Below are 20,824 nucleotides of genomic sequence, written 5' to 3' on the forward strand. Positions count from 1 at the left end.
GACCCACCCAGGGCCACACAACTAATAAGTTGGCTCTCAATCCTCCAAACCCTCTATTTGATTGTTTGTTGGTTTGTTTTTATCCTTCAGAGTCTAGCACAGTGTCCTACACAAAATAGTAAGCCAATAAGTATTTATTAAGTGTTTAGCATGTTCCAGGAACTTTGCTTGGCCCTGGGGAATTCAAAGATGAGATAGATTCAAACTCTAGTTTATTAGGGTCTGTTTATCAGAGGAGACAACATTTGCACAAATAAGTAGAGAAAATATATTCAGAATTGGAAATTTTCATGAGCAAGCACTATCAGTTAGGGCAGCAAGGAAAGCCTTATGTTAGGGAAAATATTTGAGTTGAAAGAATGTATTCTAAGAAAAGGTAAAAAGGAAGTAGATTCTAGTCATGAGAGATAACTTGTTCAAAAGTCCATTGTAGACTATTGATAAATATATATTGAATGAACTAATGAATGTTAGAATTCTTGCCTAGATATTTAATTATAAATATTTTGTTTGAGATAATTACATAACTGAATACAGGAGTCATATCTCTAGGACCCAGACCTCTTAAAAATATAAGCAAAAAGCAATATCCATATGATGACATCATATGTGATGATCCATTTTAGTAGGCATAATATAGGTCATCATTGGAGTGGGTCTGAATTTTAAAAGTATAGTGCTGAATGTCAAGTTGAGACCTTATCTCAACCCTTCCATTTATATACTAGGTGGCATTGGGAGGTAGAGAGATCTCTCTTTATGGGGCTGCTTATTTCAAGTCAAGGGTAATTAATTTTCTTCTCACCTTCAATTTCTCCTGCACTCTAGACCATCTTACCCACAACAACCTGGGTAAGCTCTCTTAAATATTATATTCTGTTACTCACTTCCCTAACAATATGTAATGGTTAAGGAAGACGGGTTCTGGGTTAAGATGGTGGCAGAGTAAAAAGCAGCTGCTTAAACTCTCCTAACCCACACATATAGGACTCCTCAAGGGGACATAAAAACAAATCCAAATGAACAAAGGGACCCCACAACAGGGTGCAGCATTGAAGGTACTTGGGATCGGGGCATTTCCGTGCTATAAGGGGGTGAAACAGTTCTCACTAAAACATGAGCTGAGCAACCCCTCTCCCCCCACACACCACCTACAGTGCCAAAGCCAGTGCACAAGAGTTAGAGGAAGTTTGAGGCACCCATTAAGTCCTTGGCAGCTACCTGAGGTCACCGGACCTGCTCCTGAGAGCAACAAGACTTAAGACCCCAAGAGGCTAAAGAATGTGCAGTCTTTGAACACAGACGCTGAGCTCAGGCACGGTCTCAGCTGCAGACATGGACTCTGAGTGCAGGCGCGGACCCTGGGTGGGGACCAAGAGCAGAGGGGTGCATGACCGTGGAAGCAGAGCCCTGAGACTGTTAAAGGAGCTTTGGGCAGAGGAACAAGCAAAGGGACCACTAGGAGGCTTGACCCTGAGAACAACTAGACCTGAGACCTCAGGAGCCCAAAGAGCACAGCAGACCCTGGGCATGAGGATAAAGCTGAGAGGGCGCTAGGCTAACAATGGCAAGTGAGAGACAAGAACCCCAGAAGAGAAAGATCAAGAAGAAATCTTTAACACTCGACAACTTTTACAAAGAAAAAATCCAGACAACAGAGCAAATAGCAGAGGAGAATAAAGAAGTAATCACATCCAAACCTTCCCCAAAAAATGAAAACTGGTCACAAGCTATCAAAGAGTTCAAATCTGAGATTATGAGAAAGATGGTAGAGAACTGGCAAGAAAAATAACAGTTTAAAAGGCAGAATTTTTCAATTAGAAAGTGAAGCTCAGAAATGAAATGAATTGATAAGCAAATTGAAGACCAGAAATGACCAGCTGGAAACCTTGAAGAACCAAACAGACCTGATTCAAAAAGAAAAGCAAAAGATTATAGCTGAGAACCAGTCTCTAAAGGCTAGAATTGGGCAATTAGAAAAAGGTGACCCCAAATCAAAAGAATTGATGAGCAAATTGAAGACCAAATGCAAACAGCTGGAAAACAGGATAGACCAAATCAAAAAGGAAAATCAAAAGAATATAGCAGAAAACCAGTATCTAAAGACCAGAACTGGGCAAGTAGAAGCCAATGATCTCATAAGACAAGAACAAATAAAGCAAAGTCAAAAGTCTGATAAAATAGAAGGAAACATCAAGTATCTTACTGAGAAACTGACAGATCAAGAAAACAAGTCCAGAAGAGATATTTTGAGAATCATTGGTCTTCCTGAAAAAGCAGAAATTAATAGAAATTTGGACTCCATACTAAAGGAAATTATTCAGCAAAATTGTCTTGAAGTTCTACAACAAGAGGGCAAGACAGACATTGAAAGGATCCACAGATCACCCTCTACACTAAACCCTGAAAAGACAACCCCAGGAATATAATAGCCAAATTCAAGAGTTTCCAAGTAAAAGAAAAAATTACAAGAAGCCAGAAAGAGACAATTCAGATATCAAGGAGCACCAACCAGGATCACACAGGATCTGGCAGCCTCCACACTACAAGACCTCAAGGCTTGGAATATGATGTTCAGAAAGGCAAGAGCACTGGGTCTATAACAAAGGATCATCTACCCATCAAAACTGACTATATACTTCCAGGAGAAAGTATGGGCATTCAAGAAGATAGAAGATTTCCAAGTATTTGTATAGAAAAGACCAAGACTAAATGGAAAGTTCAATATCCAACCACAAAAACCAAGAGAAACATCAAAAGGTAAATAAGAAACAGAGAGGAAAGAAAGAAAACTCTTATTTTAAATTTGCCTCTTTAAGGGTTTCAATAAGATCTAATTATTTGTATTCCTATATGGAGAAATGTTATGTAGAATTCTCTGTAGTGAACTCTATTCACTATTATAGTATCCACTATTATAGTAAGTAGAAGAATTATTCACAGGGAGAGGCTGGAGTACTAAATGGTCTAAGATGATAAAGGGATGGTGGGAAAGAGGGGGTTAAAGAGTAGATGACACCAAGAGAAACTTGAATGAATCAGAAAAATAGGATATTCTCTTACACACAAAGGGAAGGGGAGGAATGTATACTATTATAAGAAGGAGAGGAAGAGAGCATTAATAGGTAAAAATTTAAACCTTACTCTCAGCGGAATTAACCCTGAGAGGGAAGAGTAACTATAGCCATTGAGATATAGAACTCTATCTAACCCTAATGAGAAAATCAGAAGGTATAAACCAAGGGGAGCAGAGGAGTGGGGAGGTCAAAAAAGGGAGGGGAGCAGAAGGGAGAGGGAGTTCACTAGGCCTTAAAAATAAAAAGAGGGGAACAATAAAGGAGAGGTAGAAAGAGTAGTAAATTAAGGGAGGAGACAAGGGTTACTAGTTTAAAACAAATCACTGGTTTAAAAGGAAATAGCCTAAAAAGAAGGGGTAGAACTTAGAGAGGATACCAAAATGTTGGGGAATACAAAAATGATAATTATAACTCTGAATGTGAATGGGACGATTTATTATACTAAATTAAAAAGCTTTTGTACAAACAAAAATGATGCAACCAAAATCAGAAGGTAAACAACAAATTGGGAAAAAAATCTTTATAACAAAAAGCTCTGACAGGGGTCTAATTACTCAAATATATAAGAAGTTAAATCAATTGTATAAAAAAATCAAGCCATTCCCCAGTCGATAAATGTGCAAGGGACATGAATAGGCAATTTTCAGATAAAGAAATGAAAACTATCAATAAGCACATGAGAAAGTGCTCTAAATCTCTAATAATTAGCGAAATGCAAATAAAAACAACACTGAGGTATCACCTCATACCTAGCAGATTGGCTAAAATGACAGTAGGGGAGAGTAATGAATGTTGGAGGGGATGTGGCCAAATTGGGACATTAATGCATTGCTGGTGGAGTTGTGAACTGATCCAACCATCCTGGATGGCAACTCAAAGGGATATAAAAGATTGTCTGCCCTTTGATCCAGCCATACCATTGTTGGGTCTGTGCCCCAAAGAGAGCATAGGTAAACAGACTTGTATGAAAATATTTATAGCCGTGATTTTTGTGGTGGCAAAAAACTGGAAAACGAGTGTATGCCCTTCTATTGGGGAATGGCTGAACAAACTGTGGTATATGCTGGTGATGGAATATTATTGAGCTAATAGGAATAATAAACTGGAGGAATTCCATGTGAACTGGAAAGACCTCCAGGAATTGATACAGAGTGAAAGGAGCTGGGCCAAAAGAACATTGTACACAGAGACCAATACACTGTGGTAAAATAGAATGTAATGGACTTCTGTACTAGCAGCAATGTAATGATCCATAACAGTTCTGAGGGACTTATGGAAAAGAATGCTACCCACATTCAGAGGAAAAACTACAGGAGAGGAAACAGAGAAAAGAAGCAACTACTTGAACACATGGGTTGAGGTGGACAGGATTGGGGATGTAGACTTAAAACTACCACAACAATGCAACTATCAACAATTTGGAAATAAGTCTTGATCGATGACACATGTTAAAACCAGGGGAAATGTGCATCAGCTATTGGTGGGGGGAGGAGGTCGGGGGGTGAAGGGGAAAGTAAGAACATGAATCATGTAACCATTATAACTTTTCTGAAAAATAAAAATTATTTCAAAAAATATATATATATAATGGTTAATATCAAGTCCCAAATTAGTTGATATGACTAGTTTGCCTTTGTTTGTTTCTTATCTCTAAAAGAATACTTCTGTGTGCTCTCTGGATTCAATGTCTCATTCGCTCCACTTGCACATTTAATGTGTTCCCCAATAAAAAGTACTTGTGAGTTTATTTTTTTCTACACTAAACCAAAAGGAATAATTTCATCATTCCTTTGCCCGGTTTACTGTTATTCTCTTATTATTTAAGTCTTTGCCAGTCTTTCTAATTTCTGTGGTCCATAAAGTACAAAAACAAGCAGGATTAACCCCATGTGTCCTGTGAGTATAGAGATCGCCCTTGGATATTAGCCTCCTATAACCAACTACATTAAATCTCCAACCCTGAGGTGAGAAACTGAGGCTTTTGGTAAGGAGGTGGGCTTCTTCTGAATCACTGGTGATGATATGTTAACAATATTAAAATACATATGAAAACCTTATTATGATAAAAATCATAATGACTGGATTATGAGAGCTTATTTTCTGACAGTATGTAGGAGATGAGTCATAAGGAACTAGAGGAAATGAGCGTGACTGCCTGAGCTTTCTCATTCATGTAGCTCTGGACCTGTTGATCATTTCAGTTTTGTAGAGGAATGAAAGGGATAGAGATGTTCCATTGACAAGAAACAGATAGCTCTAATTGTGGCATTAACTTTGAAAGAAGAAGACAAGACATCATGTTTGGAGCCATTGGGTGGAGTAGCTGAAATGTAGGTAGAGCTCAGGGATGATGGCGGTATCCCCATCAACAAATGATGATTAGATAGTGCAGGCAGTAATGTTAGCATAGGAGTCAAAATTTACCTAAAGGTAAAACAGTTAAGATAACAAGAAAATTAAATATGCTTCAAGCAAACTAACAGAACATGGAAGATTCAGGAACAAGCTAGGGACACAAGGACACAAATGATTGAGGTCCCCAGAAAGAACAAAATAACAAGGATGGACATGTTAGGCCAAAGAGGAGAGGGCTCCCTTTTCAGGAAGTCAAAGGGGAGTGTGATATTTCTAAGTGCCTAAAACCTTGGAAAACTTGAGGAGGAATAAGAGGCAGCTCTTTAAGGTCAATGTAATTATGTTGACTGACTAGATGGTGAATGCTAGCTTGTTAGAATGACCCAGGAGATGGAGAAGGCTTGTCATAGCTATCATCGTAAAAGAGGCTGGACTATAAGGGACACTACAGCCATTTCATAAAGTATAGTATTTTTTTCTCTTACGTTAGCCTTCATTATATCAGTCTATAAAGTTCTCTACAAACAGCAGCTGCTTGGTAATAATAATAATGCCCCTAAGCTTCTATCTTGGGTTGTTGCTAGAGGATCTTGATTTCTTTTGAGTAACTAAGTCTTAAATAAATGAATATTTAGTATGTACATGAGTATAATGACAGGCTGATGGGGAATAGTCTAATCTGATGTGGCAGACATGCAGATTTCACTGGGGCCTAGAAATAAGGAAGCATAATTACACACTGGGGGATGGTGGAATAAGTAAAAATAAATTAATAAAATTGCTCCCAGGAAAGAATCTGATATGTGTAATTAACACATTAGTATGAATAGATTGTCATGAAATAATAGAATTTTAGAGGTGGATGGTATAACAGATCATTCCCTTTCTTATTTTCAGATGAGAAAACTGAGGTCCATGGGAATGGAATGACTTGCCCCAAGTTACTCCGTGTGAACACAATGGATGAATGCAAGTCCCTTAATTTTTCTAGTGGTAATTCATTGTAGCGGATCCAATACTAGGCTGGGAACACCTGTTTATGAAACTAGTTATTTATTAGCTTTCTGACATAGCATACATAATTTCTGGCTTCTGGCCTTCAGTTTCCTTCTGTGTAGCACACAGACAATAATACTAACATGCCTTTATTTCTATGGTTGTTTTAGAATCAAATGAGATTAACAATGAGAGCCAAAAACAAGATGCTATACAAATTTAAGTGATTTTCATTGTCATTTTATCAGAGCTTTTTCTTCAACATTGCAGAAATGTTTATCAGTGTCTTAATCCCCTCAAGAAGAACCATCATTTTAATTCGTATCTCAGTTATTATAAAATGAAAGGTTTGTTTCTTCCTAGGTATTGAGAGCTATTATTTTGGTCATCAAGGGATTTCCTAATACGTTGCTCCAAAAGGCGCCATCTACTCCTCTTCATAATCTCACCTTTTCCTGAGTGCTATTACCTTGTTGAATTTCTGAATGATTAAAATTTAAACTGTCACAGATATTCAAAAGAGAACCATTAGAGGTAACAGAATTTGCTTAAGTTATAAGTAAGAACTCTGCTTCAATTGCCCCAAAGCTCTGATTGTTATTGTTTTGACCTTTCCACTGAACATCCAACCACCACCCACACCCAAAATAGCTCCAATTTTAACAAAATATGTCCTAGAGCAGAAATTAGGTTTCATCATCTTAAAATCTTTCTCTTTCAGGCATAATTTAGTCCTTGATACATATACAAAAACCTTATGATCAAAGTTTTTCTTTTTCCTATAAGGGACTTAAATTTATACTAAACATCTTTCTTCAAAGTCATACTGATTAGTTAACAACACAAAATTGTTTTTATAGAGTATGACATTGATTTTATGATGTTTCTGTAATTGTGACTTGATAAATACAATGGAAACTTGTTTAAACCTTGGTAACAGGAGTCAATGGAAATATCATTTATTATAACTTTTAGGCATAATTGTGAGGGAAACAAAATATTTCTCCTTGTACATAAGAGACAAAAAATGAACTTCATTTTAGCAGAAACTATGTGATAGTGAGAGAGTTTATATAACTACATTTGACTCTGTTTTCAAGTGGAGTACACAAATAAACTTGATGTGAATTTACAATGATGATTTTTTTTCCAAAATATAATTACATGGGAGAGATAGGATTATACATTTAAAAATAGAATTTCAAAAACTTACTCTTTCAGGTTTAAATAAAATAACGTGTAAAGTAATTTGTGAACCTTAAAATAATATATATGCATACATATGTACATATGCTGAACTATAAGACAAAATTATTTTAATAATGTGAAACAACTTAATAAATCAAAATATTTTCTTGCTCTTTCCTTCCATCTCACTTCCCTTTTCTCCCCTCTTTTATGTCTTCTTGAACATCCTTGCTGCAGAGACTAAATTTACTACAAATTAAGTTGATTCTGCATATTTAAGATAATGTAACACATTATCTTTGTGCCTACTTTACCCTTAAGCCACGTTTATTGCTCCCTTCCTCCCTCCCTACCCCTTCATCCCATCCTCCATAGAGTCAGATATGATTGAAAAGATTTACTTTTTCTATAGGAGTTCTATTTTGTATCACAGACAACTTTGGCAGACAGATGAGTCCTGAGGACCCCTTCTCAGAAAAGTAACTTTAAATGCATAAAATAAAATTCTTGGAATTACAAAAACAAAACAATAATTATACTAAAATACCACTAGCAAAATATTGAGAAAACAAATTTATAGACTCTTGAGATTAAGAATCTTTGCGTTATAGGGCCATGGAATTTTAGAATGGGAAGGGAATCCTAGACATCAATTAATGTAAAATATCCAGACTGAAAATGGAACCTAGAGAAACTAAGTCTTAAAGTTAGTTTCTAAAAGACTATAGCAAAGAATACTTGCTTTTGCATTCTCGTTTTGGTATTTTACTCATTTCACTGCACTGATTTATTATGATCTGTCTCTGTTATTATATGGGTAAATAGAAATTCTAAAGTAAAAAAGTCTTAATTGAATAGAGTTGAATCTTGGAGTTGAAAGGTACTTCTGTCTTCAATGTGCTCTCCAAAGTCTTTTCATCTCTGACCTAAGATCATGCAATTCTTTCCAATGATTTCTCTGTGGCAAAACAAATTTAAGTATAAACTTAAAATTAACCTCATTAATAACCCTCATCTACATGTGTTCTAGCTAATCACATTATATTTTAGCCTGCTGAATTTAACCACCTGTTTCACCAAATAATTTTCCCACCAAATAATTATATATATATGTGTGTGTGTGTGTGTGTGTGTGTGTGTATTGTAACTCAATCAGAATTGAGCCCAAATTTCTGTTGGAGGAAAGGAGACCTACCTTTTTATCTCATATAGGTGGCATAAAGGATACAATGATAGGTCTGGTGTCAGGAAGAACGGAATTTAGCTTTCCTTAGACACTTACAGTTTCTGTAATTTTGGGCAAGCCATTTAACCTATTTTTCTCTCTGTATCCCCAGGGGATAACAATAATAGTTAACTTGCAGAGGAATACTAAATCATATAACATATGTAAAGATCTTTGAGAAAGCTTAAAACTCCATATAAAAGCTAGCAATTCAATTAAGTAAATAAGATGTTTCAGCATAAATAAATGGATATCTATAATGCTGTCATTAACTATAACTGCCACATTTATTTAATATTCTCCATAACCCACCACTTGTGATTCATATTTTTATCTACTCCCTATTTTGAGGAGAAAAATGCAACATATTTTTAGCAATTTTTTTCTTCATTAAGTATGTATTTTGTTTGCTAGCAGGAGTGAGAAGTGCTTTGAGACCTTAGTGAGAGATGTAAATGATCCTGTTTGATAAATATAAAAAACAGAATAAATAGGGTTAAGTGCTCTGACCACTCAGGCAGAGGCTTTCAATACAAATCATGCCTCTGACTCAACAAGTGGTTCACCGTGTCAACATCAATCATATCTAGGAGTAATTTAATCATGTGATCCTCTCAATCTCACCCACAAATTGAGAAATAAAATTATTTGCTAAGAGAGCTTTGGATTATGAAAGTAAATATGATGATGGCTTAACTGCTTTGACTAGTCTAAAGGAGACTGAACAATTCCTTCCCCTAAATCTATCTCTTGACAAATATTTCTGACCCTAAATTTTGTTGTTGTCTGATTCTGCTTGGGGCCCTTATATCTAATTCATGCCTCAATTTTTAAATATCACCCAGAGCTTTAGATCAATAATTCCAAGGATATATTGAAAGTTAATACTTTTATTAATGATTTATTAAGTGATCTACAATGTACTAAGTACTGGGATACAAATGTAAGCAAGACCACTCCTACCCTCAAGGAGTTCATACCCTTTTGTATTGTATCTGAGAATTGTATCAGAGAAAGAAAACTACTAAAGGGAAGCTGGAAGAAAAGGTCAGAGAGATACCAAGGGTTGAGCTCCATCCTAGTTGGCATGATTTGGAGCTAGGGGTCAAGGGTGTTAGAGACCTGTTTCCAGTAACTAACTTCTCAAATTCAGTCTAATAAAATATTTTGGATTTTATTTATTCTCTTGAACCACACAATTCTAGAGAATTCCCTTTGCCAATTCATGTTGGTATCTACTTGGCAACTTCTAGTCTTAGAAAGTTGTCAGGCTCTTGGAGAAGTTAAATGATTTTTCCAGGGTCATACAACTAGAAGGGGTCAGAGGTAGGACTTGAAACCTGGTTATTCTGATTCCAAGGTCTGCTCTCTCCCCATTTAGCCACTGCCTCTTGAGTGAAATTAGTATTCCTATTATAATTTTATCAGTAATAAGAATAGATGCCACGCTGGTGCTCCTTTTTACTTTCTTAGATTTTCAGAAGGCCATGTTTAGAGTTTACGAATTGGACTGTGGCTTACTAAACCATGTTCCTGTCAATCACTGAGGCTGCCTCACTGGCTCACTCATATAACTGTGTGGGGAGATGCCAATCATGATACATTGAGTGCAGGGGATAGCCTTGGATACCAAGTGAATACAGAATTATCACTATTATGAAACTTGAGTTGGTTAAGCCAGTTAAATAGTTGCCTGAGTTTGGACTCCTCACTTAACTTTCCCAGAGCTAGTTTCCTTATCTGGCAAGTGGTGATAACAATAAACTACAATCCTCCCAGTGTAATGAGACTGAAATGAAATTATAAAATACAATATATATTTATATATGTACAATATATACATATATTATGTATACATATACACATGTAAATATAAACACATCATATATAAATATACCAAATTCTATATGTATCATGTATATACCATGTCATATGTATCATATTATATCTGTATAAAATACCATATCAAATTTCTTTATTCTACTGCCTATATTTGAACAATTATTCTCATCACTACTCCCAATACATAACCAAAAGCTTGTATTTCACCTTTCAGTCCCCCGGCTCTGAATAAATTAGCTTTTATCTTCTCTTGCCAGGAACTAGGGCACTATGACATTTCTTGACCATCTCCATCCCAAACTCATCCCTACTCTCCTTATAGGTCCCCTTTCTCCTTTTTTGTGTTTTCCTTTTCCATGAAAATAATACTTCCTTTAGGGCAGGGAAAGTGCTTTGAATAAAGTAAGTGATTAATAAATAGTTTATCAGTACATCTATCAATCAATCTATCTGTTATGTAAATTTGAGTTTTTACTATTTTGAGCAAATAGCTCTAGATTTTGGAACTTCTGTAATTACTAAATTGAGCATTCTTATAGTAAAGTAGATACAGTGCTATCAGACAATTCATCAATCAATAAGAGCTTGCAGAATATATGACTGAGAAGCACAACAAAATTCATATGGACAAGGAGATTAGTCTGCATGGGAGGATGTGCTAGAGATATAAAACTGTATGCATTTCAATATGCTAAATTTTAGGATATAGTCAACTATAGGATAATAGCAAAAAATAGTACTAACTGCAAAGGACCTACATTATTCACTAAGACCAACTAATGGTTCTGTATTGGTATGATTTGTCAGTCCTGAGTAATTTCCTAAATGTCTTGCTTTACTTTAAAATTATAAATTTGGTTATAGTGCTTTATAGTTTCTTGATAGAATGTTATTTTCAAAATTCCATTAAAATAACATAGGCAATAGTGGAAAGGAGTAGGGAGCTGCCGGAGAAGAGAGAGGGATGGAATTTTGAAAAGCAATGGATATGAATACAATAAAAACAACCTGGAAATTCTTCTGTGTAATACCATCTAAAATCACTATTCTTAGGATTGGCTTTCATACTTTTAGTATACCGAATATAATGGAGTGGGAATATTACTTACATGTCTTAACTATAAAGGGGTTTGAAGATAATTGAGTTGTGGTTCATCAAATAGCCTTCCTATAGTAAAGCAAGCCTTCGAGCTAGAATGTGGCCCATTTTAACATCCTATACTATTAAACTGCCCTAACAGCATCTTAAAGGACCAAAATAATAATTCACCAAATCTCCACATGTGGTATGAAAAGATTAGACAAGTCTTAAGCAGGCAGGGATTTAAATCCTGGCTGATAATACAGTGGTGAAATTATACACAGTAAATGCAGAGAAGAAAGGGTAAGGGTTTAGCAAAAAAGGAAGATTTAATCTGGGGACAAAAACCTTCCTATAAATCCAGCCTTTCTATTTTGGATGATTATTTCATAAGCTGGATCTTCGGCTGTTGATCTCTTAAACTGATTACTGGAAATGTATGTACTTTTAGGAACAGTCCCTGACTGACTCGTATTTTAGACAGGTTTCCCATCATTTTTTATTCCTCAAGAATATGGAATTGCATAATACTGTTGATATTTTCAAATAATACAGAAATCTTGAAATTCAATTTGTTGAAAAGCTGTGTAATTTTAGCGTACAATAACTGCAGCACATTTGAGAAACCAGTGATAAAAGAACACACTGAATACCCATACAGAGGAAACCCATTTCAAAAAGATAAGATCATTGGGTCAGAGAAAGAAATATTGATGGGGAAATATTTTCTCCTTGCCATTAAATATTATGGTTTGACTAAGAATAGAAGATGTCATTTGAGTTTCCTCTTAAAAAGACCAATTTCTAAGAAGGCCAGAATACCAGGATTCTTAGAGGTTTTGTATTTCCCATAGCAAATGTTTCATGTGGTCTGAGCAGCCTCAAAATACAAGGAGAAATTTTTTAAACCCCCAAATGTTCTTAAGTTGCTTAAATGTCGCTTTGTGTTAACAAAAAAGAGAAGCTATAATCCATACATAGCCCTTATTATGCATAGGGCTATGATTCATTTATTCTAATGTTTGTAATAAAGAATTTCAGAGGCAATGCTATTTGTCTAATGGAACTGGGTTTTTAAAAAATTCTTAACATAAATATATAGATATAGCTATATACACACAATTACATAATCTGTGTGCATGTATATATATATATATAAACTCTCATAAATACACTATTTTATCAATGCTAAATCAATAATAATAATGAACTACTATATCAACAATAATTCACAAACATATAATATTTTAGAAATGCATTACCTAACTGAATTATACATTAAATGAATTAAATTCCCAATAGGCATAATGCTTACTACATACAATTTTAAGTTAAGGGAATTCAGTGGAACAATGATATTACTAGCGCCAAAATGTAGATAACATTCTCAGGCCAATTCCCCTGTTTCCTAAAAATATTTTCATTTTATGTCAAATGTGTTTAGCACCTCTAATATGGAATTGGTTCACAATTTATTTTCAGAACTGGGGGAAAAAATGAACAATAACACAGGTGAAAAAATCATAGATTTAGAACTTGAATGGTCCCTAGTCCAACTCCATTTTACAGATGAGGAAACCAAGGTTAGATATTAAGTGAATTGTCCAAGGTCCTACAGGTTATAGGCATCACAGGAGTGATTTGAGTCCAGGTCCTATGATTCCAGAGCCTGTTATAAGAGATCATGAAATCCTCTGTTTTGTTTGGAATAATTGCTCTATTGCTCTCCTCCATCACTACTGACATAGCTTTCTATCATTGTATACACATAGGTGAATGACAAAGAAAGTACTGTGTAAACAGCAAGGTCTCCATTAATGATGATTGAATGAATAAATGTTTATGAAGTGAAAATCTGATGACACATTGCTTGGGGCATAGTAGTTTGGCAGAAAATACACCCACATTGATTAGAATCACTGATCCTCAGAGTATTGAACTACTCTTTTTATCACTATCTTCACAGTGAAATCACAAGTTCAGTCCCTGTCCTTCATTCTTATCCCATAATAAAATGTGGTTGGCTGGTTTCAGAATGGAAAATGCTACCTTAATATTTCAGCTTAGAAACTTAGAAAGTGGGAAAATAATATCAGAAATAGGGGGCTTTCTTTCCTAAGTCTGAGAGCTAGACTCAAGGGGAATGGATGGTTGAAAGCCAACTTTAAAATGAGGTCTCTCAAATTAGAATAGTACTACTTGAACAGTATCAGCACTAATGCTGAGAAGAAGGAAGTTACCTAGACTTTAAATGGAACTTCTATGTTGGTTATATTTTCATCAGAAAAAAAATAAAACATGGAAATGCAATACAATTTTCTACAACCACCAACAACCAGCCCTGGGGAAAGTTAGAAAAATATCAGGGCAACAAATGTGCTTTGCTAAGTATAGAACTCCTGTCATCCTCAGGGATTGTGACTTTGAAATTGAACATACTGTTAGAGATTTGTGTTTTAAAATTTGACAAATGGGACAAAACCATCTCTTTGTAGAATTTTCCTTGCCATGTTTCCAGGGCATCAATGAATTCCCTCAAGGCAAAATGAGGCATGTGAAGGAAAAGAAACCATATATTTTGACTCAAATTGATTTTTATCAAACTCTTGTTATTTGGAAAATGATTCAAGATATTCCACTAAGCTGGAAAAGCATCTACCAATTGCATGTATATGAAAGACTGCCACAAATCTAGTCACAATAAGACTAAAGTTATATCTACACAAACCGAATTCATTGCCCAAATAAACAGTAAACATGTTTAATGTACTGGTAAAAATGATAACAATTTGGAAACCAGATTTTTCCATGAATTGCTTCAATTTTATACATTTTTATTTTGCTTATGTGCATGCTTCCCTGTGGCCATGCCTCCATGATTCAGTGGTTTCTAGCTTACTTTGTCATTTTCCCAAATAAGGCTTTATTTTCCCCCTCTGTATACCATTTGTTTGTTTTTATTGGATTCAGAGTTTGTGCCAAATATAAGGTCAACTGGAGACCTAGCTAAGTCATCAAGATCAGGTATCACCATTCATACCACATATTATTATTAGCATAAAAGATTTTTAGTTCCTTTCTTAAACTTCTGGAAGGAATATCAAATAATCACTTGGTCCACTAATTTTGTCTTCAAGAATTATTTTTAACTGTTTAATAAGTTATTTGAAATGATTTACAAGTTACCATCTTGCAAACTGATTTGAAGTAGCTTAAACATCAAGTTTAAAACAAAATATGACAACTATGAGAATAGCAATAGTGTAGAAATCATTCAAAGGAAACAAAGTCACTTGATAGGAGCAGATGATAAATGGGCAGTGAATTAGGCTCTAAATTTCCAAATCAAGGAGAAAAGAGAAATAAGCATATTTATATGGATGTCCTTTTTTCATGAAACATACATACAAAGTTGTTTAGAATTAAATTCAATAAGTTTTTCTCATGGTTCCTTTATAATGGAAGGCACAATGAACAATATTTTCAACTATAGTTTTACAAAATAACTAAAATGCTGTTTAAATGGGCATTTCAAATATTGACTCTCTGCAAAGGAATTAGGGTATGGCATTAAATCATGACCCAGTGAAGACATCTATGGAGATTCATTATATACTAATCAAAATGAAATACAGGGAAGGAACACAGAAATTCTAGATGAATGAGTGATTTAATAAAACCTACTTTTCTCAAATGCTAGCTTTTTTAAATGAACTTTTGGTGGATTATAAACCGTAGTGCCTAATGAATGAAATCTCTAATAAGTATGTGTTGTATGATCTTATTAATTATATGTGCTGTTGATAAATGATTTCATTCATTTATTCATTCAATAAACATTTATTATGCATCAACCAGGATCCAGGCATTGTGCTAGGTCCTAGGGATACAAAGATAAAAAACAAAACATTACTTCAAAGAATTTCATGCTGAAACATACCTTTTTACATAATAGAAATGGGTCAATGATTAAAATAAGCTCATAAAGGAAATACTTTAGAGGGCAAAACAAGCTGTCTTTTAAAGAAACATATTTTTAGAAAGAGAACAGGCTGAATATCTCAGCAAAGATGTGTGGTCATGAAGACATGATCTGGGTAAAGAAGACAATTTTGTTAATGAGATTCAAGGAACTTTCAGAATCCTTCACTCAAATGGATGGAATCACAAGATCAGAGAGAATTAGGATATGTTGTTTTAAATCTTCTTATAATCTTTTTTTTGTTAGACATTCTGAAAAAGGAATTTAAGAACCCTGCAAAGAGAAATTGATTTGGGAACACAAATCTGCATTGCCAGTCCCTTATCATACTCACATTCAGGCTGGGTGGCCACTTTAATGGGCTGAGAACTCTCTCCTGGTCCCCGTTCATTATAGGCCACAACTCGGAACGTATAAGTTGCTTCTGGCTTCAGGTTTCCCACTGTCAGTTGAAGGGACCCAGGCTGGGATGTATTCATTGCTCGCTCCCTGAGAAATAATAATTCCACAGAAACATCATGCTTAATCTATTTAACTAGAACTTTTTTTTAATGAGGGAGAGTAGACCAGATAGGCCAACACCACCTCCAAAAAACCCCCCAAAACTCGCCTAATTCTGACTTTGGGATTTAATTCTAGCACTTCAAAAGTTTATATAGAAAATTATCCCATTGGAAATGCCTACATGCAAACATTGTGGGGATCAAGGAAGATGATTGGGTGCTTTATAGAGACTTCTTTGGACTTCTTAAAATTTCTAATCAAAAGTTCTAAGATACTAAGTTAGTTAAAGAAAAGAACATCAGAATATAGACAGGAAAATGAATTTGGTAAACATCTGGCTAATAGCACAAATGTCCTGATCATTCCACAAATCAAACCTTGTTAGTGCTGTAAACAAATATATTTCTTTTTCTTTTGACATCTGTACTTTTCTTTAATGAAGAGTTTATATGAACATTAGTGCCAGTAAGTTGTAATACCTTAAAGCTTTAAATTCAGCCAGTGAAGATATGAGTATCATTTTATAGAAGGGAAAATAATGACATTTGCCCTTCTACTCTCTGGCCACATTTTTAGGTGGTCATCAAAGTGACCTTATTTTATTCTATAGACATCTTTAAAATAGCCATGGCGTATTGTATGTAGAATTATAATTGTATATTGATAACATATTATGACCATAATATATTATATTTATATATATGTATATTATATAATCACATTAAATATTCACCAAAACCCTGAGATTTAGGTGGTGTGGTCCCATTTTACAGAAGATAAAACCAAGACTCAAAGACCTTTAATTGGCTCACTCAAGGTCACACAACTAGTAGGTGCCTTAGCTTTGAGAGGTATTTAGGGGAATATGAGAAGGAAGAAGCATCCTCCTATTCTGCCCAGTTCCTTGAAAATATCACCCTAATGCATTCCATTATTTAAAGATACTTTGGACTATTACAGTACAGATCCATAACTAGTGTGGGGCAAGATAAGCCTTGTTCTAGGGTGCCAACATCTGCACGCTTCCTCTAAGAAATATTGGCTAAGTGATCCACAGACCAATGACTCTATACCTATTGGTTCTTCTCCTCACTTATGCAAATAAACACAACTTTACTTTGTGACCTATCCTTGGGCCACCACCCCACAGATCTATAATAGTAGGACTTCTTTAAGGACATGCTTTCTCCTCTCATTCTTCATCATGTCATTGCTACACGGAGTTCTCAGTAATGCAAATCAGCCTCTTTGCCTCAATCTATATTCTTAGAGAGTTGCCTTTGGATATTGAGTAGTTAATTGTTTTTGCCATGGTCAGCACTCTGTTCACTATAGGATATCGCTTCTGCTTTGTGACATGTTAGTGTTAATTACTTTGATCAGATATTTATGTTATTTTTTATTTGTCACCTTGTAGAATTGGAAGTTTTGTTGAGAGGGTGTTAATTTTGGCACCTGGGCTACGTTGGAAGAGGGAAAATATTAGTAGATTGCTAAAGATGGAGAATGACTGGACAGCAACAAGACAACACAAAGAACTGAGGACCAAGGTGGTAAGTGGAAAAGAAGGAAAATAAAGGCATAGAAAAAAGATTCAGATGTAAGATAATGTAAAGATAAACCTTCTCTACTTGGACATTTTCCTATAAACCTGGGTCATTTTTTCATGAACCCAATGACAATCATGTGCTAGTTGTTTTGTTTTGTTTTTTTAAATCCTTACCTTCCACCTTAGAATAAATACTATCTATTGGTTTCAAGGCAGAAGAGTGGTATGGGCTAGGCAATGGGAATTAAGTGACTTGCATAGGGTCACATAGCTAATAAATGTTTGAGGCCAAATTTGTACCTGGGACCGCCTATCTCTAGGACTGGTTCTCAATCCACTGAGCCACTCAGCTGACCCCTTGTGTTAGTTTTTGATGTAGTCAATGTCTAACATTCACAAAATATTTAAGTGTTAAAGTCTATAAACATAGTTAATTATATTAGGTCTGCTTAAAAAACAAATTTAAAAATTCAGAACAAATGTTATGGGGTCAGAAATAATCTAACAAAGGAACAAATTTTATGGGTAGAACAGCTTCCCTAGGAAGTGCTGGTATAATCATCACAATACATGTTTTTCAAACAAAAACCTGAGGAAATGAGTCTATCTGGTAAATAAATTCTCAACTACGAAACTCAAATGCAAATCAGTTCAAAGAATTTAGAGCTGAAGACCTGAACACTTCATTCTCTGCTTAAGAAACTTTACTTCTTCCTCACCCTAATCCTCTCCCTTCATCCTCAGTTAGATTAAGGATAAATAAAATATTTGGCTTGACATTTAAAGTCCTTTACAGTCTGGACTATCTCTATACATTAGTCATACCCAAGCATTCTATTTCACTGTCACTATTGTTGTTTAGTTGATTATTAGTCTGTTTGGTTCATTGGTAGTATCTTAATCTTCAAGATCCCAGCTGTAGTTTTCTTGGCAAAGTTACTGAAGTAATTTGCCATTTCCTACTCCAGCTTGTTTTATAGATGAGGAAACTGAGGCAACTAGGGATAAGTGACTTACCCAACGTCACAGTGCTAAAGATTTGAACACTGGAAAATGAGTCTTCCTAACTTCAGACTCAGTTCTCTATCCACTCTGCCACTACCTACCATTTATTTTATACTCCAGTAAAACTGAACGACTTGTTATCCCCAATAAACGCCATTGCATTATCTGACTCCAATTCTTTTTTTAAACCCTTATCTTCTGTCTTAGACTCAATACTGTGTATTGGTTCCAAGAAAGAAGAGTAATAAGGGCTAGGCAATGGGGGTTAAGTGACTTGTCCAGGGTCACACAGGTAGGAAGTGTCTGAGGCCAAATTTGAACCAGGACCTCCAGTCTCTAAGCCTGATGACTCCACTTCTTTGTACATGATGTCCCCCATTCCTGAAATGCTCTCTCTCCTTATCTTCTTCTTGTAAAACTCCTATCTTCATTCAAGGCTCAGTTCAATTGCTAACTCTTTCAAGAGGGATTTTTCTCAGTGGTTAATGTCCTTTTCAAATAACTTGATATTTATTTCTCATATGCTCTGTATTTCATTATCAGAGATCAGATCATGCCTTCCCTGTGAAATCTAAATACCTTGAAGATAGTAACTGTCTTGCTTTTTCATTTTGTATATCAGTGTTTATCATAGTGCCTGACACACAGTAGGGACATAATATATCATTATTTTCTGTTTGACTTTGTGGATCATCTTATTAACAGATAAAGAAATGGGAATCCAAGTTTCCTGATTTGTCTGAGGTAACACAAAGTAAGGAGTCCTCTGACTTAAAATCCAGTGCCTTCTGCATGATATCAAGTTAGTTGCTTTTTTAAAAAAAACCTCTAATATGAGAGTATTAGCCACTCAGTTCCTTTTAAATACCATCCTCATGATTTAGAATAATGATCTGATTTATGAAAATTCAATTTACACAGTTTTGTAGAAGTATTCCCATTGTAGCACAATATAACAACATCAATGTAACTTCTTTTTTCTGTCCGATGGCCTTTAGCTTTATCGTTCTCTCTAACTTTAACCCCTCATGGAAATTTATTGCAATAAGAACACTGCTACATTTGGAATCAAAAGACCTGGGTTCTAACCTAGTATTACTACTTATTTATCTTCATTGCCTTGGTCAATTTATTCCATCTATTTAGATTGCAGTTTGTTTTTCTGTAAAATAATGCAGTTGGACTTGAATATGTCTCTTTGATACTCTGATTCCATCAAATTCTAGCAGTGTCCATCTTATACCAAGATGATACCACTGCAGAACATCTTAGGGAAATTTATGTGTATTCCACAAAGGCTAGAAATTCCCCCCAAAAGAATGTAGTTTGGCATTATCGAGCAAGGAAAACCCACAAACTACTACCATAAAGAAAAGTCTCCCTAAAATAATCTTCACTGACTTATGGGTCTGTCAGAAGCTTTTTATTGGTATTTCCTATCAGATTCACTTTGTTTTTTGAGATAAGTTAAACAAAAAGGAGCCTCCATCCACAGAGCTGTGGAGTAAGTTCTGATAAGAGGGAATAGTACCAATTTTAAGGAAAGGGAAAGAGAACTACTTGTAATAGAAGTGAATGCTCTCTCAGTTCAATAATTCCTCTATAATATATAATGTTTCTATTTGTCTCTAGTTTGGAGTTTGAAATTTATTCTTTTTGGACTTTTTCTTAAGCTCCACTGAAGAAACAGCCTCCTGCCATAGTGACATATTCCTTTGCATTGTAGGAAAGGGTCTTTGAGTCTCTTAAATTATCCTTTGTAGTTTTGCTCTGAGTAATAAGCCCTAAAGCATTTTCTCTTCACCTGATAGTTGAAAACAAGCATCCCACAAAGACAATCTGTGTTTTCTACTGGAGAGTAGTGAGTTTTAATTCTACTTTTCCTTGATCTCCCAGGTATAGTTCTGCTTTTCTCCATAATCTTCCTATTTAAACTGTAATAAAAAATAAACTCTCTCTCTCTCTCTCTCTCTCTCTCTCTCTCTCTCTCTCTCTCTCTCTCTCTCTCTCTCTCTCTCTC

The 20,824-nt window shown here is 35.1% G+C and overlaps 1 protein-coding gene across 1 annotated transcript in view; it reads right to left on the reverse strand.

The window, feature by feature from the left end:
- The window catches only part of DCC (DCC netrin 1 receptor), a 941,371-nt gene that overhangs the window by 413,281 nt on the left and 507,266 nt on the right, over positions 1-20,824 (reverse strand). The window contains 1 exon segment of the mRNA XM_044681552.1: positions 16,081-16,235. Within this exon segment, the coding sequence (XP_044537487.1) occupies positions 16,081-16,235 (155 nt within the window).

Source organism: Gracilinanus agilis, chromosome 1, assembly GCF_016433145.1.
Source record: "Gracilinanus agilis isolate LMUSP501 chromosome 1, AgileGrace, whole genome shotgun sequence".
Lineage (NCBI taxonomy): Eukaryota > Metazoa > Chordata > Mammalia > Didelphimorphia > Didelphidae > Gracilinanus > Gracilinanus agilis.